The 27488-nt window shown below is 53.6% G+C and overlaps 2 protein-coding genes across 9 annotated transcripts in view; one reads left to right on the forward strand and one right to left on the reverse strand.

Annotated features, from left to right (window-relative positions):
* Positions 1-14405, forward strand: part of Nprl3 (NPR3 like, GATOR1 complex subunit) — a 34959-nt gene extending 20554 nt beyond the window's left edge. For all 7 annotated transcript variants that reach the window (XM_026385324.2, XM_026385325.2, XM_026385329.2 and 4 more), the window contains 7 exons: positions 3763-3900; positions 5286-5442; positions 9199-9305; positions 9745-9874; positions 11957-12146; positions 12792-12984; positions 13559-14405. In XM_026385324.2, coding sequence (XP_026241109.1) covers positions 3763-3900; positions 5286-5442; positions 9199-9305; positions 9745-9874; positions 11957-12146; positions 12792-12984; positions 13559-13724 — 1081 coding nt within the window. In that variant the 3' untranslated portion in view covers positions 13725-14405. The remainder of the gene's footprint in view (positions 1-3762; positions 3901-5285; positions 5443-9198; positions 9306-9744; positions 9875-11956; positions 12147-12791; positions 12985-13558) is intronic.
* On the reverse strand, positions 14401-21869 carry Mpg (N-methylpurine DNA glycosylase). 2 transcript variants are annotated; one of them, XM_026385330.2, is made up of 4 exons: positions 21686-21869; positions 20332-20562; positions 17458-17662; positions 14401-14782 (listed from the first exon to the last, which is right to left on the reverse strand). In XM_026385330.2, the coding sequence occupies exons 1-4, from the start codon at positions 21809-21811 to the stop codon at positions 14403-14405; spliced, it is 942 nt and encodes a 313-aa protein (XP_026241115.2). In that variant the 5' UTR covers positions 21812-21869; the 3' UTR covers positions 14401-14402. The 2 variants fall into 2 exon arrangements, with proteins under 2 accessions (XP_026241115.2, XP_026241117.1); XM_026385332.2 differs by lacking the exon at positions 21686-21869 and adding an exon at positions 21398-21634.
* Positions 21870-27488: the final 5619 nt, after the last annotated feature.

Below are 27488 nucleotides of genomic sequence, written 5' to 3' on the forward strand. Positions count from 1 at the left end.
GGCTTCCTGTTTCTAGAGAAAGAAGGGAAGTGGTTTCTTAGGTTTGGAGTGGGGAGATTGGAACTTGTCCACCAACTGCTTATGTGACTGTAATGCCACAGCTCAGAGGGTCAGGTGGCCTGGGCCACCTGGGGGGCACAGTTTCGAGGAGCACACACATTCAAGGTTCAGGTGAGAATGCTCAGCCCTGGTGTTCTTCCCTTGACCAGGCACCCTATGTACTGGGAGTTCTGGCCCTGAGTCCTGCCCCAGAGATGCTGGGAGCTGCACTGTTCTTACGGGAGAAGTTCCCACCCCCACTTGGTGCCTGCATACCTCTGGAACTGCCTGAACATCCTCTGGCCTGTGGCCTGCCATCCATCCTCATCTTACCTGGTCCATGGTGGATCTTGAGACCGTGCCCATAGGAGAGGCTGTGTATAGAATCAACCAGGTAGCTGAGAACACAACACAGCTCCTTTCTTCTGACAGTGGCTTTCTGCCAGATCCCCAGGGAATTTCTCAGAGCAGATTTGAAAGACAAGAAGCTGTGAGGCTTAATGAGACTGTGGATCTGACTGGGGCATTTCAGAGAGACTAGTCCCGAGTTGATGTCTTCATCCAGAGCTAGGGTTGTGCTATAACTGAGTAACCTGGTCATCCTGGTCACCTCTGGGACCTGCTATGCCTGTGAATCTAGGCTGGGAGTGTGGCTCCCTCAGGAGGCCACCCTGACTGTTCCAGCACATGCTTCCCTGGGCAGTGCTATGACTTCAGTGAGAACGTCTGCTTTGTTCATGTGACCACTGGATTGTGTCCCCCAGGAGGGCAGGGACATCCCGTCAGTAGCAGCTCTAGTGCTCAGCATGTGGAGGAACACTGCTCTTCCACTGTTGGTGGAAGGAACCTAGAACAGCAGGAGGGACAGTGATGTGGAAGTGTCCTATGGAGTTCTCTCAGGCACAAGGGCCTGAGGTGGACCTGGGAGGGCAGAGCCTGGGGACATTATGGGGGCCTGGCCAGATAGGAGGCACGTGGTGTTGGGCCTCACACTGCTGGTTTCCAGAGCAAGGAAGGCCTGCAAAGGAGTGTGTATTTCCTGTGCATGGGCTTCTGCATGACGTTACCAACTGGGCTCTCGCAGTGCGCTTATACTTCTTGGGTTGCACAGTGCCCCCCACGTGGAGCATAGCCCAACCTGAGTATGGGGCCAGAGGATGCAGTGCTTGGGATAGCATTACAGGTCTCTGTCCTAGGGTAGGAACATGACCAGAATGAGACCACAAAATGACCTTTGAATTGTTAGCTAACGGTTGGGAATTGGCATCCCCTTCCAGATGCTGAGCGTGAAGGGGGTAGGTTGGCTTGGGCACACCCAACTTGGGTGTGGAAGATAACTAACATGTTGCCTTTGCACAGTCATTGCGTGGATTCGAGGCTGTGGCAGGGTCATCTATCTCCCCTTGCAGACTGGGCTGGGCCCTCCTGGTAATGTGAGAGCTGGATAAGCCTGGGGCACTGTGTTTTCAGCCAGACCATTAAACACCCTGAAGATAGAAGTACAAGCTAAGCAGCAAGCCTTTTAGGACCTAAACCATAGTTCTGTTCTTGAAACTGGGCTTTCAAACCAGGGACAAACCTTTCTCTTCCTTCCTCCTGGCAGACTTCACTGAGGCTCCTGACTCCCTGGAGTTGGAGGCTAGAGTCCACAAGCCCTTTCCTAGGACTGTTGTCCCCTGGCTGCTGTAGAGCTTTGCCTTGGGTGCTTCTGGCCATGGCACTGTGCCCCACACTGCAGAGCTTGGAACTTGTTAGTCTGAAATGAGCAGCTTCAGTGCCTGGTGCTCAGAGGTGCAAGGCGGCTGCAGGTGAGCAGATGCTCAGGAGAATAGAGTTGAGTCCACGTGGAAATCAGGTGACCCACATAAGCAGGCCCCATTCCGTCAGCAGTGTAAGGTGGCCAATCCTGTGTCCCAGATTTCCTTGCACCCACAGTGGGCACTTGTCTGGCTCTCCCCGCCCCAGGCCCCTACGCCATGCACGCATCTGTACCCTCTTCTCCTTCACCTGTCTTGTAGCTCTCTAGTATTTTTCACAGCTGTGCAACTTGTTTATGGTCATGTTCATCTTCCTTAGTGCTGCTGACTTTGAGCCCCCAAAGTGCAAGGCTGTAAGTAGTTCTGTCCTCTGAACAGTGTGGGAAACAGTTTTTGGTGCCTCAGCACCTCTCAGGTGGTTGTCACCTGTGTGCAGCATTGCTGAGCTCTTTGAGCAGGAAATAGCAGTGAGTGAAATGGTAGGAGTCTTGGTGTTCAGTTTTGATTCTTGGCCAAGAGCAACCATGAACTACTCTGGTTGACTGTGGCAGGAGGAGCCAATGTTCAAAGCCAGCCTGAGCAGCTTAGGGAGTCCCTGTCTCAGAATGAAAAATAAAAAGGGCTGAGGATGTAGCTCAGTGGAAGTGTGCCCTGGGTTCAATCCCTAGTACCACTAAAAAGGAAAGAAAGAAAAAAGAAGAACTTTTTACTTTCACCATCTGACCACCATTGAAGTGGAGGAGCCTGGCCAGTAGTTCCCATGGAGTCGGCCACTGAGCAGCCAACTGGACCTCCTTCTCGCTCCTCTCTCCTGCTGCTGTGGATACTGAGATCCTAACTGTTGCTTACTCACATTAAGCAGCTAACACCTGGGTCCCCTGGCAAGTCTCACACAGTGTCATTTTTGATTCCTTAAGAGGCCAGGCTGTTCCTCAGGATTTGACATGAATACCAACCCTATGGAGAACCTGAGAGAGAAACTTGAGCTATTGGTCTGTTTCTTGAGGATTCGGGGACAAGGCTGTAAGAATGTTCTACAGGTGCCAGGAGGTTGTGGGGCTGCCTACACACTGGCCATCTCAGCTCTAGATGCTAGTGTGTTCCAGAGATCTGAGGGGCTTTGTGCATTCTGACCTGGGTCGGGCTGAGCTCCTTACCCCTCCTGGAGCTGCTGATCTGGAGCCTCAGCACCTCTCAGGTGATTGTCACCTGTGTGTAGCATTGCTGAGCTCCACACTTAGCTCCATGTAGATGTCTTGGCTTAACCCCAGGGGGAGTTAGAACCAGCAGAGCAGGTTGGAGGTGATGGGAAAAGCACTTCTTGGCTACTCTCCTGAGTGGAAACAGGATGGAAGGAGGCCCTGTCTCAGTGGGTGGTTTGGAGAACTGTCCTGAGCTTTGCTTCTGTTTGAGAACTGAGTTGTTCCATAGAGGGACACAGGAGGGCCATTGACTTTCACCTCAGCCAAGTCAGGATGGAGCCCAGGGAGCATCTTCCCCAGGTGCTGACACATACCACCACTATAACTTTCTAGGAACCTTGACATTCCCTCTCCTACTCACTTCTCCTCTTGGGACACAGCCTACACCCTGCCTGGCAAACCTGTGAGGGCCAACACGAGGTATTCATGGCAGGCCCCTTCACAGGATGGACATGCTGTGTGTGCCAGGTAGGCAGGCAAGGGGCCAGGTTAGATGCCCTAGAGGTAGAAGAAGCTTCCATTAAACCCTAGTAGGCTGAGTGGGCCACAGACACCCCTTTTCTAGTGAGAGATGCATTTGTGTGTGTTCCTAACAAGCTTTCTTACATGCACTGAAAAGATGCTTTCTGGTCCATGAAGTTTTCCCCTGCAGTTTCCTCCACCCAGCAGAGCAGTGTGCTGGGGCCACACTGGGTCTTGTGCTGTGATCTGTGCATGCACTTAGAGTGTTGCTGTGTGAACAGTCCTGGCTCCACTCTCTGCAGCCTGTGCACATCTGGTGTGGTGCGGCTCCACATCAACAGCTGGCTGGAAGTGAGCTTCTGTCTGCCCCACAAGATCCACTATGCTGCCTCCAGCCTGATTCCCCCTGAGGCCATCGAGCGGAGCCTGAAAGCCATCCGGTGAGAGCCCTTCCCTGTGGTCACCACCTGAAGCTTTGCCTAAGACTTGTTCCAGAAATTCTCTTTTCTGAGCTGGGTGTAGTGGTATACACCTGTAATCCCAGGCACTGGGAGACTGAGGCAGGAGGATTGCAAGTTCAAAATCAGTCTCAACAATTTAGTGAGGCCCTAAGTAATTTAGCAAGTCCCTGTCTCAAAAAACAACAACAACAACAACAAAAAACATTAAAACTATTTTCTGGGTGTTGTGTTGATGCAGGTAGTCCCAGCTACTTGGGTGCTTAGTGAGACCCTATCTCAAAAATTTTAGACAGATAGATAGATAGATAGATAGATAAATGGGGCTGGGAGTGTAGCTTAATGGTAGAGCACCCCCTGAGTTCAATCCCTAGTACTGCCAAAAAAGAAAAAAATATATTTTCCTCTAAAAGTTGGCAGGTAGAATTCTGCTCTTAGTAAACCATGATTTTGTGTCCAGTTCTGTTCAGAAATGACCATCCCCTCTCTCCTGGGCCTCCCAGCCAGCCTGGGTGAGTGGGCCTTGATGGGCTGTGTGGCTGAGCATGAGGAGGAGCCAGTCCTGGGCCAGGGCAGATGTCATCTCATGGTGACGTGGACCCCAGTTTCTCGGCTACATTGATTTTCTCTGAGGGTGAGCTAGACCCAGTCTTGTGGCACAGGCACACATGCGCCTACACCAAGTCCCCTATTTCCTTGAGTACTATCTAAATAGTAAAAAGAAACTTGGGGGCTGGGGTGTGGCTCTGTGGTGGAGCACTAGCCTAGCCTATGCGAGGCTCTGAGTTTGATCCCCAAACAAAAGAGAGAGGAGGAAAGAAACCTGGTATGCTAAGGCTGTAGCTTAGTAGTAGAATGTGCCTTGTGTGCAATCCCAGCACCACCAAAAAAAAAAAAAAAAAGGAAAAGAAAGGAAATCTGGACGCATTCTTGAGTGTTTGGAAACCAGGGAAAGCAAAGCACTCCTGGACCCTCCCCACCCCCATCGTGTCCCAAGTGACGCCTTCCCTCCAGTGCCTTGCTAAATATGTTTTTAGGTAGTTCTATTCGTAGTTTGTGGAGAGGATTTCGCTTTTCCCATGTTTGAGACCATTTACTTAGGAAAGATTCTTTGATTCACTCAATCAGTAAACCTGTGCTGGGCACCCCAGAGGTAGAGTATGGCCCACTCAGTTTTGGTCTAATTTGTTTTCTCCCAAGGGCAGCAGTGAGCCTTGCAGATTTTTTATGAAGGCTCCTGGACACTGCTGCCCTTCTCTTTGGTTCCTCCCTCATCCCACTTCTCCACAGTGCAGTGAGTTCCGGGTGCCTGCCTGGTGCAGGGGCCCTGTGATTCACAGGCCCACTGACATGACTTTGCTTCTCAGCCCCTACCATGCCTTGCTGCTGCTCAGTGATGAGAAGTCCCTGCTGAGTGAGCTCCCCGTCGACTGTTCCCCAGCTCTGGTGCGGGTGATCAAGACCACATCTGCTGTGAAGAACCTACAGCAGTTAGCCCAGGATGCTGACCTGGCTTTGCTGCAGGTAGGGCCTGGGGGACTTGGATTGCATGCAGAGCAGGCAGCCCCAGGGTGGTGGTGGGAGGCACCAGGAAAGCAGGTTGCTCACCATGCTGCCTCCCAGGCCCTCTCTTCAGCTGAGAGCTATTGCATTATATGCCCTGACCAGGCCAGTTCCTGGAGTGCTATGGGAGACAGGAGGGAGGAACTCCCAGCATTGGGCAAAGGTCTGGAGGACAGGACCCAGGGCTGGCTTTGCGGGGGAGGTGGCACATAGTGCACTTGGCCAGTGCATGAAGTCTCCCAGAGGCACAGCAACAAGCGCGTGGGACATGAGGGCAGAAGCTTGCACATGGGCCCGCCACATGCTGAGCCAGAGCCTGAGCTGTGGCCTTCACACTGTACGTTTGTGCTGCTTCTTCTTTGTATGAGATGCCACCCTCTTGCTGGGGCATGCACTCTAAGGGAGGGACCTTCAGCCTTGGCCAGGGTGGATATGATTGGAGTGTGGGCAGGGCACAAGAAGAAGCTGGCAGGCGAGGACCCAGCTTTTGATGGGGTGACATTGGCCAGGGGGTGGGTACCATCCAAGGAGAGGACTGGGAGTGCCTGTGGGTGGCCCAGGGTGTCTGGTGTTGGTATGCACCACATGGCCACCAGGGGGCAGCAGATGCCAAGGCTAGGCCACTTGGGCTCTGCTTGCCCAGGTCCCTAAGCTCAGCTTGGCCTATGAAGTTCCTGCAGTGACATTTCTGCCTATTTTTTTTCCCAAAACAGCATTTCAAATTCTCCTTCAGTGTGATTCTGGATGTGCTCTGTGTGCCCTGACCTTTATCTGCTCTGCTAGAGCACGCACTGTAGTCTGGCTTTGTGCTTCACTCTGGCTCCTGGACTGGACAGGACCCAGTGAGGACCGCATCCTGTTCACCCATGTGGTCTCACCATTCCCACACTTGCTGGACAGGGCCAGTATGGGGAAGGCTGAAGCTTTGCATACCCTGTTGTAAGTGCTGAAAGGAGCCTGGCACTCAGTCTTTACCCTGCTGAGCCTGCACCTCACCCTTTCTTGCTGCAGCAAGGCTGTGTGGAAACCCTGAGGCCAGCCTTTAAGCAGGGTGCCATGCCCCCAGGTGGCGCCAGTCCTTTGGGGAGCATCTTCCTCAGGTGTGAATGTCACAAGATGTTTTAACATCACTCATGCTCCATCTTAGTGCAAATAGTGTTCAATGGTAAAAGCAGTATATTCTTACTCAGTTGGGCACAGTGGCCACACCTGTAACCCTAGAGATGTGGGAAGCTGAGGCCTAAGGATTGCAAGTTCTAGGCCAGCCTGGGCAACTTAGTAAGACTCTGTCTCAAAATAAAAAATAAAAAAGGGGCTGGGGTTGTAGCTCAGAGGTAGAGCGCTTGCCTTCCACATGTGAGGCATTGGATTTGTTCCTTAGCACCCCATAAAAATAAATAAGCAAAAATATTGTATCCATCTACAACTAAAAATTTAAAAATAATAATAAAAATTTTTAAAAAGACTGGGAATGTTGCTCAGTGGTAAAGCACTGCTGGGTTCAACCCCCAGAGCCAATAAATAAGTAAATACATATATTCTCTATTGAAAATTGAAATGTTACAGGTATTACAGAGACAGAAAGAGGAAGTCCCTCTAATCTAATATTCCAGAACCTATAGATCTAATATAATCTAATATTCCAGAACCCATAGATCCATCTAGTTTTTTTTTTAAGACAAAGAGAGAGAGATTTTTTTTTTTATTTTTCAGTTTTCAGTGGACACGATATCTTTATTTTATGTGGTGCTGAGGATCGAACCCAGCGCCCCGTGCATGCCAGGCGAGCGCGTTACTGCTTGAGCCATATCCCCAGCCCAACTCGAGATGGGGTCTGTATATATTGCCCAAGGTCTTGAACTCCTGGGCTCAAGGGTCCTTGTGTTTTGGCTTTCTGAGTAGCTGGGATTATACGTGCATGCCACTGTGCCCTAAAAAAAAAAGCACATAACTTTGAAATATGGGCTGGGGATGTGGCTCAAGCGGTAGCGCGCTCGCCTTGCATGCGTGCGACCCGGGTTCGATCCTCAGCACCACATACCAACAAAGATGTTGTGTCCGCCGAGAACTAAAAAATAAATATTAAAAATTCTCTCTCTCTCTCTCTCTCTCTCTCTCTCTCTCTCTCTCTCTCTCTCTCTCTCTCTCCCCTCTCTCACTCTCTCTTTAAAAAAAAAAAAAAAAAAAACTTTGAAATAAAGTTATGGTCACATTGTATATTACTTGGTTTTTTTTTCAGTATGGGGAGTTGAACCCTACCACTAAGTCAATCCCCAGCCCTTTTATTTATTTATTTTAAAATAATTTTTTAGTTGTAGATTGACACAATGCCTTTTTATTTATTAATTTTTATGTGGTGCTGAGGATCAAACCCAGTGCCTCATGCATGCTAGTTAAGCCCTCTACCATTGAACCACAACCTAGTCCTATTTTTAATTTTGAAACAGAGATTCACTGTGTTGCCTAGTCTGGCCTCAAACTTGTGGTCCTCCTGCCTCCGCCTTCTGAGTGTATGTTCCTTATGACTGACTGAATATTGACCCTCACAGATCTACATCCGAACCCCAGCACCTGTGGGTGTGGCCTTTTGTGGGACTTCACAGATGTTAGGATGTTAAGGATCTTGAGATGGGGAGATTTTCCTGGTGGGACCTTAATGTAATCACAAGGGCCCCGTTAAGCAAGAGTGACCATGGAGCCACCAGCTGAGGGACACTGGCAGCTGGAGGAGGCAAGGGCAGGTTCTGTCCTGGAATCCAGAGGGAGCATTGCTGGGTTCTGGCCCTGTGACTTCTAGCCTCTAGCATGGTGCTCTGTTTGTGGAGATGGCCTGGAAGAAGCAGAGACCAGGCCAGCTGCTGCAGCAGAGAGGAGTGGAGACAGGGAAAATGGGCAGCTCTGCATTTGGGTTGAGAGAAGAGGGGCAGTGATGGACCTGCTGTTTCCTCCGTGTTGATACCGCTGGGGGTCCCATTTGCTGAGCTGAGTAGATGTGTCCTGTGCAGCACAGCAGGCTTCTGTCCAGGTAGGGGTGGTTCAACACACTGGAGGCCCACCTGCCCCAAGGACAGAATGTATCCAGAGAGACACAGGCAGGAGCACAACTGTTGCTCTCAGACCTCTCCTCCATGAGAAGCTGGGGTGCTTGAGGTTCCTGGAAAGGACTCCTGATATCTGAGGGCCCAGAAGAACAATGTGGCAGGATGTTCTCTAGGGGAAGGTAGGGCCCACAGGAACAAATCTGGGGCCTTTGGGTGTGCAGGGATGTTAGGCTAGTAACTCCACATCTACTCCTTCTTGGGGAGCCGAGCTGGGGTCCTGGTGGGTGTGCATAGGGCTGTGCCTCTGCTGGGACACCCAGCCAAGCCCCCTGCCTCGCTGGGTCCACCTGCACTACCCAACATTCCAAATGTCCCCATGCTCTTGGGCTTGAAGCCTGGGCCTGACAGTACTGTTCCTCAGCAAGAGCGCAGCAGCACAGGGTCTGGCCAGGAAGTGGCAGCGGTAGATAGTGCAGACAACAGTGATGAAAAGGCTCTGGTCCCAGGAGACACTGTGGGAACTGCCACCTGGTGGGAGGTGCTGCCCAAGTCAGGGAAGGGACTCCAGGGGCCATGGCCATAGGGTCTATGCTGCATGAGCTTTGGACCAGCTTCTCCAGAGCAGGAAGACCATAGTATCCTAGGCCTGGTCCTCCCAGCCATCTGTGGCCTGCAGGTGTTCCAGCTTGCGGCTCATCTGGTGTACTGGGGCAAAGCTGTCATCATCTACCCGCTGTGTGAGAACAACGTCTATGTGCTGTCTCCCAATGCCAGCGTGTGTCTGTGAGTACTGCCAGTGCCCATGGCAGGGAGGGTGAGTCCCGCCAACCCTTCTGGGGATGCTCTCTGGGCTGCCAGGCTCCAGAGGCACTGGAGGCCTCGAGGCTAGGCTCCCACTCCCACCCAGTGACTGATTTCAACTGTGCCCATCCTGATTCTGGTCTGGCTGGCCCTGCCTGCATCAGGGCCACTTCCTCCTGACCAAGATCAGAGAGGGGTTTGGGGTAGCTGGTGCCTGTGGCTTCTGCTACCCCTTAAGGGCAAGTGCCAGGACTCTGTCCACCTGAAGGCTTGCCCAGCTCTGCCGTGTCACCTTACATTCATTCTGTCCTCACAGCGGCTGGCCCACCCAGCACAGATTCCTTATTGCCCACTGAGGGCCTGTGCTGAGGGTGCTGCCCACAGGTCTGCTGTGCCCACCACTGGACTCGCCTATCCCCAGGTATTCCCCGCTGGCTGAGCAGTTCTCCCGCCAGTTCCCATCCTGCGACCTGCCGTCCATCCTTGCCAAGTTCTCTTTGCCTGTCTCCTTGTCCGAGTTCAGGAATCCCCTGGCACCCCCTGCGCAGGAGGTGAGTCGTGGCAGCTGCAGGAGCTGTAGACCCTCAGTGCTGCTGCCGTTCTGCCTTGTTTTGGGGGCTTGCTGTTGCAGGTGCCATGTGGCAGGTGAGCACTGGCTGTCTGGGGTGCCCACAGATGGAAGGTGTCCCCCCCTCCAAGTGAGTTGGCCTCTTGCCCACTTCCCTGGGTGTTCAGGGGGGTCCTGTGGCCACCGGGCCTGGAATCTTCTTATCCAAGGTCCTGGGTTGGGTGTGGGGAGGCTTCTTCCTGACATGGCAGATGGTATGTGGCTTCCTGTGTGGACTGTAGGGTGTCACTGTTCATAGGTGCCAGGCAGGTTTGCCCCTTCACTGGTCAGATGGGATAGGACAGGTGTCTGAGATAGGCTGGGTGTTCTCATGGCTTTCTTTCCAAAAGCCAAGTATTTGTTTTAGTTAAATCCAGATCTACCAGGCAAAACCCATGCTTAAAATCAAGCCCTTTCCCTTCTCAAGTTGTGAATGAGAGTAAGATCCTGGTGTTTTCAGCTCATTTAGAGGCTGAGCGTGACAGAGCTCTAAATACCGTCTTTCATGGAACATGGTTTCTAGGAGCCCTGCCAGCTTCTTCCAGCTGAACAAGACACTCTGCATCTGTACCCTGCCTCCTCCGTCCTGGGCAAGGGCTGGCAGTGCTCCCACCCAGCAGAAGCTTCCCAGTATCGTGTGATGGGGTGGGTTTTGCAGGTCATTCCCTAGTGGCTGCCCCAGACCCTGTAGGGGCTCAGGCGGAGCCAGGTTTGGTTCCCTCAAGTCCCTGGGATGCATGCTCTAGTGCTTATGAAGCCCCTTGCTGTTCTTTTTTTTTTTTTTCCCCAATACTGGGGATTGCACTGGTACTCCACCAGCAGCCCTTTTAATATTTTATTTTGATACAGGGTCTTGCTAAGTTGCCCAGGCTGGCATCCAACTTGTGATCCTCTCACCTCAGCTTCTGAGGTGCTGGTATTATGGGTCTGCACCACCATACCTTTATTTCTTTTTTTCAATATTTCCTTAGTTCTAGATGGACACAATATCTTTATATATTTATTTTTATGTGGTGCTGAGATTGGAACCCAGTGCCCCACACATGCTAGGCAAATGATCCACCACTGAGCTACAACTCCAGTCCCCCTTTTTTTCTTTCTCTTTTTTTTTAATTTTTATTTTCTAGTTGTAGAAAATAAAAATTTAAAAAAAAAAAAAGGACATAATACCTTTATTTTTATGTGGTACTGAGGATTGAACCCAGGGCCTCACACGTGCTAGGTGAGTGCTCTACCTCTGAGCCACAATCCCAGCCCCCCTCCCCCTTTATTTCTTAATTTCACTTTAAGTTTATATATTTTGCAGTCCTTTTGAGTTTTGTTTTTTAAAGGATTAGCACATACATTCCCCCATTCCCCTCCCAACCCTAGCCCAGGTGACCCTAGTCAGCAGTTCCTTGCAGGCCTTCAAGGAAGAGACTGTCCATACATACACCTTGCTCTGGGTCTAGGACCTGCACAAGGCACATTGCTCTGTTTTAGGTCCAGCCACAGAGGGCCTGGCCTGGACCTGTTGTATGGTGAGATGGGCACTGGCTCCACCCTGAGCAGGGGACCCTTTCCTGGCTTCCTTCTGGGTCTACTTGTGTGTCCAGTGCAGACTTCAGGTGTATCCAGAAAGAGGACTTTCTGCCAACAACCTCTTTCCAAACGGTGTCTGGGTTTGCCCAGGGGTGGACTGGCTCACTAGGACCAGCAGCAGCGCCCAGTTATCTGAGGCTGAGGGAGGCAAAACAGAGATGGTTCTAGCTCAGAAAAGGGAGGGTTGCATCCCAGGCCCTGCTCCTTCGCCAGACACTAGCACAGCCCAGGTGTGTGGTAGGAGCCAGTGTGGTGTGATTCGGGACCTCCCTTGGGGCAAGTAGGCATTGCAGAGCTTCCCAGCAGCTGTGGGCTCTTTTTTCTGAGGTGAGGGGCTTTCCTGCCAAGGACTCAGCACCAGAGTATGCTGAGCCGTTTGGGGCCATGGCCATAGGAGGTTGGCACTGGGATGGGGGAACTGGCCTTACCCACTGCCTGCCCACAGACCCAGCTCATCCAGATGGTGGTGTGGATGCTGCAGCACCGGCTCCTCATCCAGCTGCACACTTATGTCTGCCTGATGGCTTCCCCCAGTGAGGAAGAGCCCCGCCTGCGGGAGGAGGACGTCCCCTTCACTGCCCGGGTTGGCGGCCGCAGCCTCAGCACACCCAACGCCTTAAGCTTTGGCTCTCCAAGTAAGGTTCCCTCACCTGGGTCATCTGGAGACATGGGGTGGCAGCTAGGAAGTGTGACAGGTACCTCCACATGGCTGCACACGTGTGTGTCTGCCTCCATGTCTCCCATGGAGACCCTTCCTGTCTTCTCTGCCCACCATGGCTATCCTGGGCCTCTCTAGCAGGAGCTTGCTGGCCAGAAGCAGCCCCAGCCTGGGATCAGAGCAGGATTTCACTTCACCAGGATAGTTGAAACCCCTGTGCCTGAGGGCCCATGAGGAGACTGTCTGTCATGGTCACTTCTAGGAAGATCCCTAAAGGTGGAAATCCATTGCCAAGTGCTGGGTCCCAGGTTAGGGGCAGGCTGTGGGTTTCATGCGAGGTGCTCCATCTTCCAAGCTGGGTGAGGTGGTACAATGCCCAGATATGCCTAGGGATACAGGGGGTATGCCATGGACCTATTCAGGGTCCTTGGGCTGCTCCCACGTTCTAGGTCAGACCCACAAGGGGGAATGTCACACCTAGGGGATGGGTGTCAGCCAAGTTTCTGGGTAGGGCAGCCGGGGAACCAGGAGGAACCCTATGTGTGTCCCTAGGTGGGGGCTGGCTCTGCCCTCACTGCTCCCTTGGCATCCTGGAATCCACCCTGACCTGTACTGCCCACAGCCAGCAGTGATGACATGACCCTCACCAGCCCCAGCATGGACAACTCCAGTGCAGAGCTGCTCCCCAGTGGGGATTCACCACTGAACAAGCGGATGACGGAGAGCCTGTTGGCCAGCCTGTCAGAGCATGAGCGGGCAGCCATCCTCAGTGTACCCGCTGCCCAGAACCCTGAGGATCTGCGCATGTTTGCCAGGTGGGGGCTGGTGGCTGGGTGGAGCTGTACAGAAAGTGGAAGGGGCATACCTGACATGACATGTGCCAGGGCGAGATGGCATCTCAGCACTGTCACTGAGGTCTGGGGCCTATATGCCTTTCTTTGGAAGTATCCCCTACAAGTTCTTACCTGAGTAGGACTTGGCAGGGATTTGCCCAGGACCCCTGCATCTTATAGGCCTGACAGCCTGTCCCCCAACCCTGACTGGAAGTGTGTGGTTTCCTGGGAGAGGTAAGGCTGCCAGCATTAAGTGTGAGCCACACTCTAGACCCTGGAAAGGACCATCTGCAGCCTTGCTTAGGGACTCCCTGCTACATACAGCAGCATGGGAGAATGGAGCCTCTGGCAGCCTCTTTCCCGCTCTGGGGTGCAGTCTTCAGTGGCTCTAGATGTAGACAGCTGTGCTTCTTGTTAGGACCACTTCATGCCCACTGCTGGTCACCAGGGACTCCAGTGGGCGTTGGGTCCAGGATGCTGAGCTAACCCCCACCAGTGTTTGTCAGAGGCCTTCGGGGTTCGGGCCTTGTCTCGGCTAATGCCACCCCTCCTCCAGGCTCCTTCACTACTTCCGTGGCCATCACCACCTGGAGGAGATCATGTACAACGAGAACACTCGGCGCTCCCAGCTGCTCATGCTCTTCGACAAGTTCCGCAGTGTGCTGGTGGTGACCACCCATGAGGACCCTGTCATTGCTGTCTTCCAGGCTCTGCTCACATGAGCCAGAGAGAGAATGGGGTGTGAGGGTGGGCACTGCATGGGTGGCCAACCCTGGCATGACTGAAGGCTTGCAGAGCCCTTGTCCTTATCCTTACCACAGGCACCTTGGTTCAGCAGCAGCTGTGAGGCCATCATCCTCTGTGCTCTTTTAACTCTCACTTGTCCTCGCAACAGCCTTACCATCACCAAAAGCTGAAGGGTGCCTTCTAGACTCGCATCTGGTGAGGACTGTGTCCTTACACATGCACATAGGCTGTTTTGACCCTCGTCCTAGCCCTGGCCGTATTTGCCTTGCCCCACTTTGTGTGCTATCCTGAGGGATATATTCCTTCCTGCCTTCTGATGGCATCAGCATGTGTGGCCACCTCACCCAGCACCACCTCTGCTCACCATGCACTACATCCCTCCCAGATAGCTACGATCCTCTCCTGGCCCAGCCTCACCACAGCACCACATAGGTCACCCTTGTGGTGGGTGGCAGCTCAACTTCCTGCCAGAACCCTGCCCCAGAATGTGCATGTACTGTGTGGCTCTCTTGTTGACCCTAACCCTGGAGGAAGGACTGACTTTAGGCATGTGATGATCAACCAGGGGCTCTGTAAAGACAAAACAGTTCCCTAGAAGCAAAACATTTATTTAGTTTTTAAACAATTAAAAAAAGCCTAAGTGGGCTCTTTGCTCAGGTCTGTGTGTTCTTCTGCTCAGCTGCTTTGTCCACCACACTCACCCATGGGCTGCCCTGGAAGTAGAAGCGCAGGGGCTTTTGGGTCCACTCCCCTGCGTTGCCAATGCCCACACGGGCTGCTGCCACCACGGCTGGTCTACTGGGGCCCAGCAGACCATACTCCAGCCACATGGCCTCGTCCTGGGCCAGGTCCCGCTGGTCAAAGCTCTTGTCAATAGCCAGGGCTTGGCACAGCTTAGAGGGACCGTTACAGAGCTCACGGTCCTTGAGGGTCCGGCTAAGGGTGCCTTTCCGGAGGTTGTTGCGAAGCTGGCGCATAGTTTCCAGACCCCCAAGGGGCTCAAGTGCTCGCAGTAGGACACAAGCGCCATCCCCTGTTGGACAGATAGACAGTTTGGAAGCAGAGCCTCCCTGGCCCTTGCCTTCCTGCTCCAGTGCACCTCCAGTGTCACAGTGCTGACATGGTTGCTCACTGCCTTCTGGGTCTGCCCCTCCCTGTGTCTAGACTCCTCTGCACACCTGCATCCACAAGGCAGCTGTTCCTTCTGTAGGGACCCCTTGGCTGCCACCACAAAAGCACATGCTTTCCCTTCATCTTCTTAATAACTTTATTTTCTTATGTGGTGCTGAGAACCAAACTCGGTTCCTCACGCAGGCTAGGCAAGCCCTCTATTACTGAGCTACAACCACAGCCCCTTTCCCTTCATCTTGTATATGGTGGCAAGTGTGAGGCCCCAGCAGCTGGTGCTCCTGGACTGGCATAACCCTGCTAGGAAGTGGGCAGTCCCAGGACGAGCCCAGATTCCTAGCCAGGCACTATGGCTCCCCATCTGTCTGCCACTCAGCAACCTGTTGGCCAAGCCTGGAAGTTGGCCTGGGCACAGGATGCTAGAACAGCTGTGGCTTATGATTCAGTAGAGGGACTGTCCGCCACCTCTTGGTAAGCATGTCGGGAGATGTCCACAAGACCTCCCTTGGAGGTCTTCTCCAGCCCATCCCTGCCCTGCCCTATCAGTCCAGGCTACTTCAGGGACCCACCAAGAAGGCACAGATATCCAAATTCCTCTAGACCTGAATGTCTGGGTCTGTTATTACTGGTCTTGGACAATGATGACCTAGATCCAGGCCAGGACAGCTCTGACCCTCCGGTAAAGCTGCTCACCTATGCACCTGGACTCCCAGTCACCTGGGAGTCAGGCTTGGCCCAAGTGTGGCCAAGCTAGTACCCACTTTTGGGCCTTGGCCAGGTGGGTCTGCTCCCAGCCTCTGCTCTGCGTCAGCACTCAGGGCCAGTCCAAGTGAATGGAGCCATGCCCTGCAGCAAAGCCTGCAACCAGCAAGTGCTGGGTTCTTGTGAGCCCCATAACCAGCCAGTTTTCAAAGAGATTCAAAACAAAGCCTGGAGGTTCCAGTCCCTCTGAGTCTTATGCTACTTCCAGCTTGCTATTTGCTCACCCTCTGTGCCCACCTTCACTTTTTAATTTTTTTGGCAGCGCTAGAGATTGAATCCAGAGCTTTGTGCATGCAAGGCAAGCACTCTGAGCTATATTCCCAGCCCTACCCTGAGTCACTTTTGCAGGGAGTAGGCAGACCCCTTGCTGAGCCAGAGCCACCTATAAAGGAAAAGCAGCTCAGCCTCCACTCTGGCACACCTCTTTCCTGGCTCTTGCACAGAATGTACTTGAGTCTCACATAATGACAGAAACACCTTTACTCTCTTCTTGCCCAGCCTCCACCACCTCACCCCTGCTCTGCTGCACAGTGGCTCCAGCCTTGGCAGTCTGGCTATTCTCCTCCTCCTGAACCTGGCCCCTCTGAACTTCCATGTGTTGCCTCCACCTGCACAGGTGACAACCATATCCTCAGCCACCACTCTTATCTGGATGATCATAACCTTGTCTTCACCCATGTGGGGGTCCTGCCCCCACAACCTGTACGTTCCTGGGGCATCTTGGTCACATGTTCAGAAAGGAATAGGTCACATCCCTGCCACCATTCCACTGGCCATAGCACCAAGCACTTCTAGGCTCAGCCTTTCTCCTGAGGCCAGCCCTCCCCTCCTGAGCTTAGTTATTGCTAACAAGGAGCTCTGCACCCAGCTCTCAGGAGTAATCATGGCTCTCCAGGAAGGGCTCCCACCCTCCTGGATAACTAATCACTGAGAGCTTTCCTCTATGGGGCTGGTCCTGCAGTCCTTGTGTCCCCCAGTCTCCAAGGCTCTTGCACTCGATATCCTTGGCTGTAGGCTCTGGGCAACCAAAATCCCCACGTCATTGCACTGTCCAACATACATGGCCTGCAGCATGGCATACTGTGACCCCCTACTGTTTTCCCCAAACAGTCTGGTTGTCTGGTCAGCAGTGGCTTTGACAGGATGGTGCTCTGAGTTCACCAAGGGCAGAGTCTACACCAGAGCCACACTCACAAGTGAGGGCTTCTCTCAGAGCACCAAGCCAGCAATTCCACTGTGACAACTCCACTGTGACAGAGGCTCCTGTGTGGTGAGGGCTGTCCTGCGCCTTATAGGGGTTTGGCAGCACTCCTGTTTTCAACCAGTAGATGCCAGTACCATCCCCAGCTATAAAATGACCAAAAACGTCTCCAGATATTGCCTAATGTCCCCTAAGGGGCATAATTGCTCCTGGCTGAGAACAACTGATCAGACCCCACAATAGTCCACTTGATAGGCTCCTGCAATTGCTCAGCTCAGCCTAGACTGATCTCTCCTTTGCTTCCCTACACCTTACTCTTTCCACATCTACCCCAGTGCTCTTTGCCATCAGCTTCAAGCTCTGGGATCAGTGGTAACCTCATGGAATCTGTCTGCTCTGCATTCAGGTGTGTCCTATAGCCTCTATCCCACAGGGGCCCAGTCCCATTAGCCAACCATGCCCTATCAATGCAGCCAGAGCTCCTGAAATCTGGACTTGGCCCTGGCAATGGCACTACCTTCCTCAAATGCCTGCCAACCCAGTCCTCCTGGGAGTCCCCCAACTACTAGCTAAGGGGGCTGTGCCAGTCCTGCTCCTTCATTGCCAACATTACTAACCTTGGCTAGAGACATTCATGCAGAAGTACATCCCATAGATAATGTACACATACAGGGTCCCGGGTTTCATGAACATGCCGCGGTTGCGGGTGGTCTGCCGGCCACCCCTTGAGTGGGCAGCTTCATCCTCTGGTCCCAAGTATGCCTCAGTCTCCACAATGCGGCCACGGAGCTCTGTGCCGTCAGCAAGTCGCCGGACAAGGACCTGTGTGTGGGTAGTCTGCTCAGGGCCAGAAGGGATAGGGATACACCCACCCTGACAGTCTCCAGCCTGTGCAACCTCTCACTAGCTCAGAATGTGCCAGACTCAGCCAGGCCCTCTCACCTGGCACCTGCACCGTGTCTCCTAATTAGATCCCAAAAGCCACCACTGAGGCCACAAGCCCTATTAGATGACCACCATGTAGGCTGACCTTCAAGTCCTCCCTACTTCCTCTCCCATTCCCCTTCAGAGGACTATATCAGCACGAGGCTGGCCAGTGTGGAAGGCACAGGCTCCCAAGGATATCCATACATGGCCTCCTGGGGTATGCCAGAGCCTGTGGAGTGACCTTCCAAAGCAATCACAAAAGACCCTCACACTCAGCTCCCACCAACCAGCTCTAAAGCTTTTCTGAATAGCAGGACCAGCTGCCTGCAGTTCCCTAGCCTGGACCACTGTCTTGGGAATGGCCAGCAGTTCTGCCCCTGTGCTTGAAGACCCAGACCTAGGCCTGACTCAACCAGGGTTCACAGCAGAACTGCAGGGACTAGCCAAATCTACAGCAACTGCCTCATCCTTAGGTCAGAGGGACCAGTTGGAAGGCCAGCCACCTTGAACTCAGGTTAGGGTCAGCTGTGGTGCCTGAGGGTCGGTATCACAGGACAGGATGGAATGATGACTGTCCTGGAACCTAGAAATGCCCACAGGCATCCAAAGCACTGGGGACAGGAATGAGTACCTTGGGTTTGGCCTGATCATCTCCAGAGGAGAGCTTTTTAGGACTCTGAGGAGGCCTGCCCCCATGCCTCTTGGCACCCTGGGGCCCAGCTACCCTTCTGCAGGGAGCACACCTTAGTTCTCTGGTACATGTTCCTGGGGGAGGCAGCACCCTTCTCAGCTCTGAGGGTGACTTATTTCATTAGCTTTTGTTTCAGTGCTGGAGACTGAGCCAGGGCCTTGAGCACTCTTAAGCACTCTACCCCTGAGCTACATCTCCAGCCCTGAAATGAACTTTTTGATAAAAGTGTGACCCTGCTGAGGGGTCTGCAAGGGCACCCACTGGGAGGTTATCAAAAAGGCTGTCCTCCCCGACCAAAGGGACAGAGGGTGAGCACCCTCTTCTCTGCTAGACATCATCCTGTCCACCAACAGACTCCAGTAGGTGTGATACAGGCCTAAAAGGAAACGACATGCCAAGGACACTGGCTAGAGGTGGATGCACTCTGATGCTTGACCATCAATCCTGGGGTGCACCTGCCCCACATATTGTTTGTCATGTCATAAATGTTCAATATCTAAGTTACTTTCAGAAAGATCCTCTGGCCCTTGCAGCTGAAAGCATCTTCATGGGAACAGAATCTCATCCCTTCTCCACGAAGCTAGTTTTTTTTTTTTTTTTTTTTTTTTTAGCACCCGGGTTTTGTTTGTTTGTGTTTTGTTTTTTGGTACCATGGATTGAACCCTGGGGTACTTAACCACTAAGCCATATCCCCAGCCCTTTATTTTTTGAGACAGGATCTTGCTAAGTTACTTAGGGCCTTGGTAAGTTGCTGAGGCTGGCCTCAATCTTGTGATCCTCCTGCCTCAGCACAAGGATGGTCCATGAGTCTGGAATCACAGGTGTGCACCACCACACCTGAGTTAGCACCAGACTCTTGGTACATGTTCCTCGGGGAGGCAGCACCCTTCTCAGCTCAGAGGGTGACTTATTTCATTAGCTTTTGTTTCAGTGCTGGAGACTGAGCCAGGGCCTTGAACACTCTGGTTTTTCTTTTCTTTTTTTTACAGGGATTTTTTTTTAATCTTTATTTATTGTATTTATTTTTATGTGGTGCTGAGGATCAAACCCAGTGCCTCACATGTGTGAGGTAAGAACTCTACTGCTGAGCTAACCCCAGCCCCAACACACTGGTTTTTCTATTAGTCACAGAAACTGGCTCTCTTGGCCATTTCAACCTAAAAGTAGGCTTGTTAAAGGACAAAGGGTAGGCCAAGGAATCTCTGGGAGAGCCAGCAAGCCAGTTCTGGGACTTTGATACCCAGGAACAATACCCAGATGGTATTCAAGACAGACCTGGCCAAGACTCCATGGCTGTGCATGTGTGGTGACAGGGTGCATGGCAGGCCACCCCAGGATGGTCCCTGCTCCACTCCAATATGTCCACCAGAGCCCAGATCCTGAATCTACATTGAGCCATAGGGGCCACTGGGCTGCCAGAGCTGCCACTGTGAGTCATGTGGTAGGAAGGTAGCTGTCCCAAGGCAATTTTGATGCTGGCAATCTGACACACTATCAGAAATGTCATCCTGACGAGTGCTGATTGTCAGGAGACAAGGCAGGCAAAGGTGGCCAGCCCCTCAAAGATACAGGGCCAACAGTGTTATAGTACCTCCAAGTGACCTACCCTGAAGGGGTCCCAAGTAGATAGGGACTAAGCGTCCATGTCCCAGGTGGGAAAGCTGGCAGTGAACTGCTACTCTCCTTGCAAGTAAAGGAAGGAGATGACAGCCCTCCTCCATCTGAGGCAAACAGCCCTCCTTCTCCCAGTAACCCCAGACAACTAAGATAAGGCTCTTCAGGGACCAGGATGGGAAAGCAGGGCCAGGTCAGGCTGAGAACAGTGGTGAGGGCCTCATGATGGCAACCTCAGCAGAGACGAGGTTGATATTACCTGTCCCAGAAAGGCGCGGGCCAGGGGGATGGCTGGCTGGTCAAAAAACTCTGTTCCTAGCCGGGCAGGGTGGCTCTTTGGGCTGGAGAAATAGATGCTGCACTGTGGGCCCAGGGAAGAGGCTGGTCTCAAGTGGGGCTCCTTTGGGGAAGGCGACTGGGCTGTGTCCAGTGGGCTCTGCTGCAACTCTTTCTCTGCTATTCGCTTTTTTTGCCCCATCCTTCGGGAAAGCTGCAATGGGAAAACAAAAGTATCTGAGTAGGAGGCAACAGAAAACTATGTGATGAAACAGGCCCTGGGAGTTCAAGGGCTCTGTCTGCCTCAGTTTTTTCATCTGCAAACTGTGGTACCGACCTTATGGGTTGCTCTGAGGCACAAACAATGCCAAGGCTGACATATTCAACCTCAAGTGATGACAGGCTGCTGGGTGGTAGGTGGCACTGCCCTTTGGGCCCTTCACACATGGGAGATGCACACCCTGGTGACAAGGGCTGCAGGCCTGGGAGGGGATGTCTGAGGCTACAGAGAAGGAGCTAGGACCCTCATGATCCCATTTATCATGTTGACCCCAGGGAACCTTCTGAGTTTGCTTCTGGAACCCTGCTCTTTGTACCCAACCCTAGCCAGGAATTTACAGTGTATATATGCATGTGCAGGAATTTATGCATGCAATCTCAGCTATTAGGGAGGTATGGCAGGAAGACTCCAATTTGTGGGTCAGCCTGTGCAACTGAGACTTTGTCTCAAAATAAAAAGGGCTGGGGATGTAGCTCATGGGTAGAGCACCCTCGGTCCCAAAAAACCAGCCCAGACTCAGACAGAGCTTCTTTCCCCACGGGCTGCTGATGGAGGCAAGACTCCTACTGTCCCAGACTTGTTCTGGCCCAGGAGGCCCGTAACACACAGCTGGGTGAAAATGAGGCTGATAATCTGCCCAACCCCACCTCAAATGCTCAGAGCGTGACCCCAGCCAGTCCCTAACTGCACTCTGCATTACTGCCCAGGGTGTCAAAATAAGGAGCAAGTGGGGCGAGAGGTCCCTTCCGCCATCACATGGCCGGGAAACCTGAAGACGCATCCTCAGCGGGTCTGGGGCCTCGGGAAGCTGGAGAGGAAGACAGCAAGTGAGCGCGGGGCCTGGACGCGCCTTCCTGGGCCGCTGGTCTCCGGCGGTACCCTTGGCGCCCTGCCCCTCGAGACATCCATTATTTTTAACATCAGTGCTGACGTCCACGTCGGGCAGAGGCCGCCAGTCAGCCGTGAATGGACGCTGACGTGACCGTCTCTGCAGCCCGGCCCACTGTGCCAGCTCGCCGTGGGCTCAGCCTCCGCTTCGCTGCGGTCTTGCTCTCACCCGCTTTGGCCCGTGGCCGGCCCCGAGGCATCCGGTCACTTGGGGGCTCATGGGCGGCGGGCTCGTTCGGGAAATGGAGGCTTCATCAGGGCCCGCGGGAGCGGCCGCACTCTCAGGAGTTCCCATGGGGTTCGGCCTCGCAGCCGCCGGGAGTCTACATCCCTGGGACCCGCAGCGCGCCCGCCTCCCGCCGCCCGGAAGCGCCAGCAGCTGGGCGGGGCCGCGCCTGCGCAGTATGCACCCGGCGGGGGTGGCCGCGCCAGCGGAGGGGCAGAGCCCGGCCCAGTGAAGACTTCGCTTCCCGCAGTCCCCGGAGGCGGCTGGGACCTCCCTGCATCTCGGCTGCCCCTGGTCGCCGACCTCCAAAGAGCCCGCCCCTACCAATAGTCATTACTCCGGGCAGCTGGCACTGGGCCCTTGAGGACCGGGTCGGAGCCCCTGCTTTGGGGCTAGGTCGGCACTATGGAGAGCGCGCCGGGAGGCGGCGGCCCAGTTCTCGACCCGGACTTGCCTACCTCTACTTCGGGGCATTTGAGTGTAGTGGGCAGGAAATGGACGCCTGGGCCGGGGTCGTTACAGCCGGTCAGAGGAAGAAAAGGGGGAGCAGCGGGATCTTTGTCTCTGTAGCGGAGCTCTCACCCCTCCTAGCGCCCAGGCATGTGGACAGTAGCTCGCCCACGTCCTGGGCGGGCCGGTTGGAGAATAGCCAGCCTCCTCAAGGGGCTGAGGCCAGGGCCACGGCTGTGGAGACCCGTGAACACCCGCCCTTCTGGGCGGCAGCTGCCCTATACACTTTTCCCCTCCGCATAACCCAGCGCCTGCTCCCCACCCTGCCTCTGGGAAGGGCAGTGCTGGACCCAGAGAGGGAACCCTCAGGGGCAGCTCCTACACCAGCATAGCTACCACTGCCCACTCTGCCCCTGTAGGGATCCTCTGGGTCTGCTGGGCCCTTATGCAGACAATATCACCACCAACACCACCCGCCCCGACAACCCACCTCTGTCCTGTAAAAATCCTTGAGGGGACTGTTCTGAGCTCTGATTTCTGTGACTCTGACCTTGGTACCATAGAGGCCTCAGAGCAATTGTATGCAGTGTGAAAGGTACTGGATAGGACAAAGGGATAGACCATGTCTCTTGTGACCCTCAGGTGAACAAGGCACTTGACATCCAGCTGCTTCTCTGTTGACCAGCTCAGGGGCTGAACTCTGACCCAGGCTGAGGCTCAGCCATCCCATCCCACCCCCAAGGGCCCCAACCGGGACTTCCTGTGGAAGGAGGGGCAGCCTCAGCCTGCTGCCTGCTGGAAGCCACCCAGCTGTTTGTGGCACTGCTAGCTGCTTCCGGGGGTGGGGGTGGGGGCAATGTGTTATAAATCCCTGCTATTGAGGCAAGCCTGGATGTGACTCCCACCCCCTTTCCTCCTTATCCCCTGCAGCCATTCCGCCCAAAGACTCCCCCTTCCTGTGAGAACAACCCCCACAGCCCTTTCCCTTTCAATGTATGAGGGAAACTGAGGCCCCAGCTAGACCCCTCTCTCCCTGATGAAAGCATGGGGATGTGGGTGTTGTAGAAATCATGGGCATTCTGAAGGATTCTCCTTTCATCCTTTCATCCAGGATGAAAGAGAGGCTCATTCCATTTGGTGGGTAGCCTGGACTCTGCCCCAGAAGGAGGTGGGGCCTGCACCAGCATCCCACTTCTCCAGATGTTCTGGCCTGAGTGTGGTGGGGGGGGGGGTATGCAGTCTCTCCCTCCCTGCCCTCTACTTCCTGGTTGTGGTGTAAGGCTCCCTCTGAAGGCTGGAAGTGGTGGGCTGGGCTTTCCCACTGTGGTTTGCAGGGCTGGCTGGCAAACTGGCCAGGAGGGAGAGGAGGTGGAACCAAGAGAGAGAAAGGAGCTTGGGGCCTCCTGTCCCCGCTGTGCCCTGCTGCTTTGTTGGGGAAGGCAAGGATATCAGTGAGGATGCATGGGTGTTGATGCTCTGAAAAGGTTAAGGCTGGGGTCAGTGTTGGCATGAGCTGCTCTGCCCCCTTGCCCCTCCCCCCAAAGATTGTGGAAGGGTTGGAGCTGCCTCCAGCTGTGGGGGATGTGGTTGTCAGTTCCTGTTGGCACTAAAGGATGTAGAGAAGGTTCTAGCCTCACAGTCCCAGGAGCCCAGGACACTGGCTTAGTCTTCTGTAACTGAGACTAGCCAGTGAGTTCCTTTTCAGCACAATGGCTGCCACCTTGACTGCCTTAAGTGGCCTTATGTCTTGTGGGCTTGGGGATGGGGGCAATTCCTTGGGTACAGAGGGCAGCCACTGGGCAGGTCAAATGGGGTTTGTGTGGGCTGCATCCTCCCTTCCTAGGAAGGGAGTACTGCCAATGATGCAAAGCCCTGAGCCCTGAGCTTATAGGACCCTCTTGCCAAGCCCAGGGTCAAGGGGAAGGGGCAGCTGCCTCATAAATAGCTTATGACTTCAGGCCTCCTGCTAGCCTGGCCCACTTCCGCCTCCTCCTCAAATAGCCAGGCCCTGGTCCTAAGCCCATTCCTGCATCTCTGCTTCCCAGGGAGGGGCAGTTTCTTTTGATCTATTCAAGGGCCCTCCAAAGCCCAAGGGCTGGCCCCCTGGGGCGATTACTTGTGGCCTGGAGGCTGAACTGAGGATTCCTGTGTGGCTGCCAGGACTTTCTTACTGGTCAGTGTCCCCACCCCCTCATGTCCTGGAGTGAGCTCCATAAGACCTGGGTAGGGCTGGGGATGTGGCTCAAGCTGTAGCATGCTCGCCTGGCATGCGTATGGCCCGGGTTCGATCCTCAGCACCACATACCAACAAAGATGTTGTGTCCGCCGAGAACTGAAAAATAAATATTAAAAATTCTCTCTCTCTCTCTCTCTCTCTCTCTCTCTCTCTCTCTCTCTCTCTCTCCTCTCTCACTCTCTCTTTAAAAAAAAAAAAAAAGACCTGGGTAGACAACAAGGCTGGTCCATCACCAGAAGGCTGACCCACAGCCTTGGGTATGTTAGGCAATTGCAGCTGATTTCCATTTCTCCAGGGTGGATCAAGGGGAAAGAGAGGGGCCAAGTGTTGGGAAAAGTGTGAGCAGCAGCCATACCCCAGAGAGAAACCCCAACACCAAGGACTAGGATTCCATTTAAGGAGCCTCTCCACTAGAGTATAGGTCAGTAGAGCAGACATGAGGTAGAACACATGTGTGTTCAGACACATGTCTAGGTGGCTTGAACACATACGTGTCCACCTTACTTTGCTCATGCTGTCCTTCAGGTGCCCTCACTCAGGATGCCAAGGTTGGTCAGTCAGCCTTGACATGGACATGGATGCTGAAATAGGGATATGCCTGCAGGGCTGCTCCTGATATGGAGTGGGTAGAGAACAAGAGCGGCTGCTGCAGCTGGGGTTGGGAAGATGAGGGGTGTTGGTATACACCTGTAATCCCAGTGGCTCTGGAAGCTGAAGGAGGACCATAAGTTCAAGACCAGGCTAGGCAACTTAGACCACCCTGTCTCAAAATAAAAAGTGCTGAGGATGTAGCTCAATGGTAAAGATCCACTGGAGCTTGGGAACAGAGACATCTCCTGGGAATGAACACAGAGGAAAGCTCCTTACCTGTTGCTGGATGTACATTGCCTTTTGGTGCTCTCTTCCATTAAAGTGACTCTGGCTAGGGGTGTGTCTCAGTTATGACTGGTGCTCCTGGCAGCTAGGGAGTCTTTTGGTCTCCAAGATGGGTCTGGATGGGGCCTACAGTGCCCACTACAGGAGGGGACCCACAGACACCAGATGCTCAGCTGTGGCATGTGTTGGAGGCAAGCCCAATCCCTGGCTTTCCAGAGAGATATCATTGCTGGCCCAGCCAGTCCAGTCTGGGCATCCAGGCTTTGCAGGACCTGCTTATCCCTGGCAGGGGTCAAGAATGCTAGGAATGGAGACTGTCCTGTCTCTGAGCCTGGCATAGGAAGAAGAGTGGCACGCGCAGGCACTGCTTATCCGTGATGCACCAGCAGTCTCTCCCCAGTGAAGGAGCTTCCTCCATCTCCCACCCCCCCAAATTTCCACTGTCTCCCTCGGTGCAAGAATTGTTTGACACCACCTGTGTTTGTAGAGGGCTCACTAAGTGGATTTTGTAGAGGGCTCACTAAGTGGATACCACTATGCCCTTTGATGAATGGGAATACAGACAGGATTCTGCCCCTGGTTCTGACTCTGGGGTTCACCGGTAAGTGCACCAGCACCTTTAGTCCAAGTGGTCAAGTGTGTGTGTGTGTGTGTGGTGTGTGTGTGTTTGTGCTGGGGATAGAACCCAGGGCCTTGTGCATGCAAGGCAAGCACTCTACCAAAGGAGCTATATCCCCAGCCCTCAAGTGGTCAACTTTACTCTGGAAGCTGAAGGAGGATCACAAGTTCAAGACCAATCCATGCAGTTGGGCACTGGATGCAGCTTGCTGACTTTTGGTGGCAGCAACTCAGTTCCCAGAGGCCTGATACCACCTGGTCCCCAAGGATGTGGCTGGGGGAGCAATAGCCTTGTGACCATCACAGGGTCTGAAGACACATTTGTGGGTCTGAGTAATTTGTGGGAAGAAGGGAGACCTCCAAGCCACTACCCATGGGAAGCTTGGACCAAACCCCTGGAACACGCTTCCCATTCTTGCTGTTGGCACAAGCTGTCTGCAGTGTCAGGAGAGAGCTTGCTGGGAAACCCCCACCAGCAGCCTCCAAGGAAAGTAGATAGGCCATTTTGTGTCTCACAGTGCAGGCATAATCTCAGTGGTGATGTTTGCAGCCAGGCTCAGCACCTGCTGAGGTAACAGGATTTGGGCCAAGGGAAGGTTTAACTGCTCTGACCTGGATGTGTGATGGACTGTATGTGCATCAGTGTGTCAACATGTTAACATGAGCATGTGCAAGTACAAATGTGTGAGTGGTATAAGTATGTACTCATGCAAGTGTGTGTCTGAGTTGGTGTATGCCCCTGAGTCTGTGTGCGTAAACAGTGTGTGTGAACATGTGTGTCTGTAAGCAAATGAATGCAAGGAGCACTCTTGTATGACTTGCAGTGATCAGAGAAAGCCTGCCTGTCTTCCTCCCATACTGGAGATTTAACCCAGGGGCACTCTACCCCTGAGCTACATTCCCAATCCTCTTAATTTTTTTTTCTTTAAAAAAAATTTTAGTTGTAAAAAGACCTTTATTTTATTTATTTATGTGCTGCTGAGGATCGAACCCAGTGCCCGACACATTCGAGGCAAGCGCTCTACCACTGAGCCACAGCCCTAGCTCCCTCTTAGTTTTTTGAGACAGGGTGTCTGTAAATTGCCAAAGCTGGTTTGGAACTCACCATCCTCCTGCCTCGGCGGCCTGAGTAGCTGAGATTATGGGCGTGTGCCACCGCGCTGGGCCGGGAATGTTTTTTCATAGTGAATGTGTGTAAGGGGAGTGAATGCTCACGTGGGACTCTGACCTTGGGATAAGTGGCTTGTCAGTGCCATCTTAGAGGGAGTTTGCAGTCCGTTTTCAAGAGATCCTAGGACCCTTTCCATCCCCCACGCGCCCTGCACGGGTGGAGGCAGAACAAACTCAGGATTCAATGGAATCTGGGAGAAGTCGCGGAGCCCAGGACTGACGCTGACCACCGGATCCGGATCCTTCAGTCTCTTCCACACTGGCGGAGGCGATGCCAAACCCAGGCCACAGGTGTCTCGGCAAGCGGACTCTGTGGAGAGCGCAGCCCTGTGGCCTTCCCGGAGGAGGCGTATCCGGCGGGCCGCGGGCGGCGCGCATTCCTGAGCCCTGAGTCAG

The sequence above is a fragment of the Urocitellus parryii genome, chromosome 9 (assembly GCF_045843805.1).
Source record: "Urocitellus parryii isolate mUroPar1 chromosome 9, mUroPar1.hap1, whole genome shotgun sequence".
Lineage (NCBI taxonomy): Eukaryota > Metazoa > Chordata > Mammalia > Rodentia > Sciuridae > Urocitellus > Urocitellus parryii.

Bases quoted from the DNA above. Each gene is read 5' to 3' on its own strand.
- Mpg (XM_026385330.2), bottom strand. From the start codon at position 21,811: ATGGGAACTCCTGAGAGTGCGGCCGCTCCCGCGGGCCCTGATGAAGCC. The intron at 20,563-21,685 runs GTGAGAGCAAGA...TTCCCATTGCAG, and splicing joins CCGGCCACGGGCCAAAGCGG to CTTTCCCGAAGGATGGGGCA. The intron at 17,663-20,331 runs GTAATATCAACC...ACCCACACACAG, and splicing joins CCCGCGCCTTTCTGGGACAG to GTCCTTGTCCGGCGACTTGC.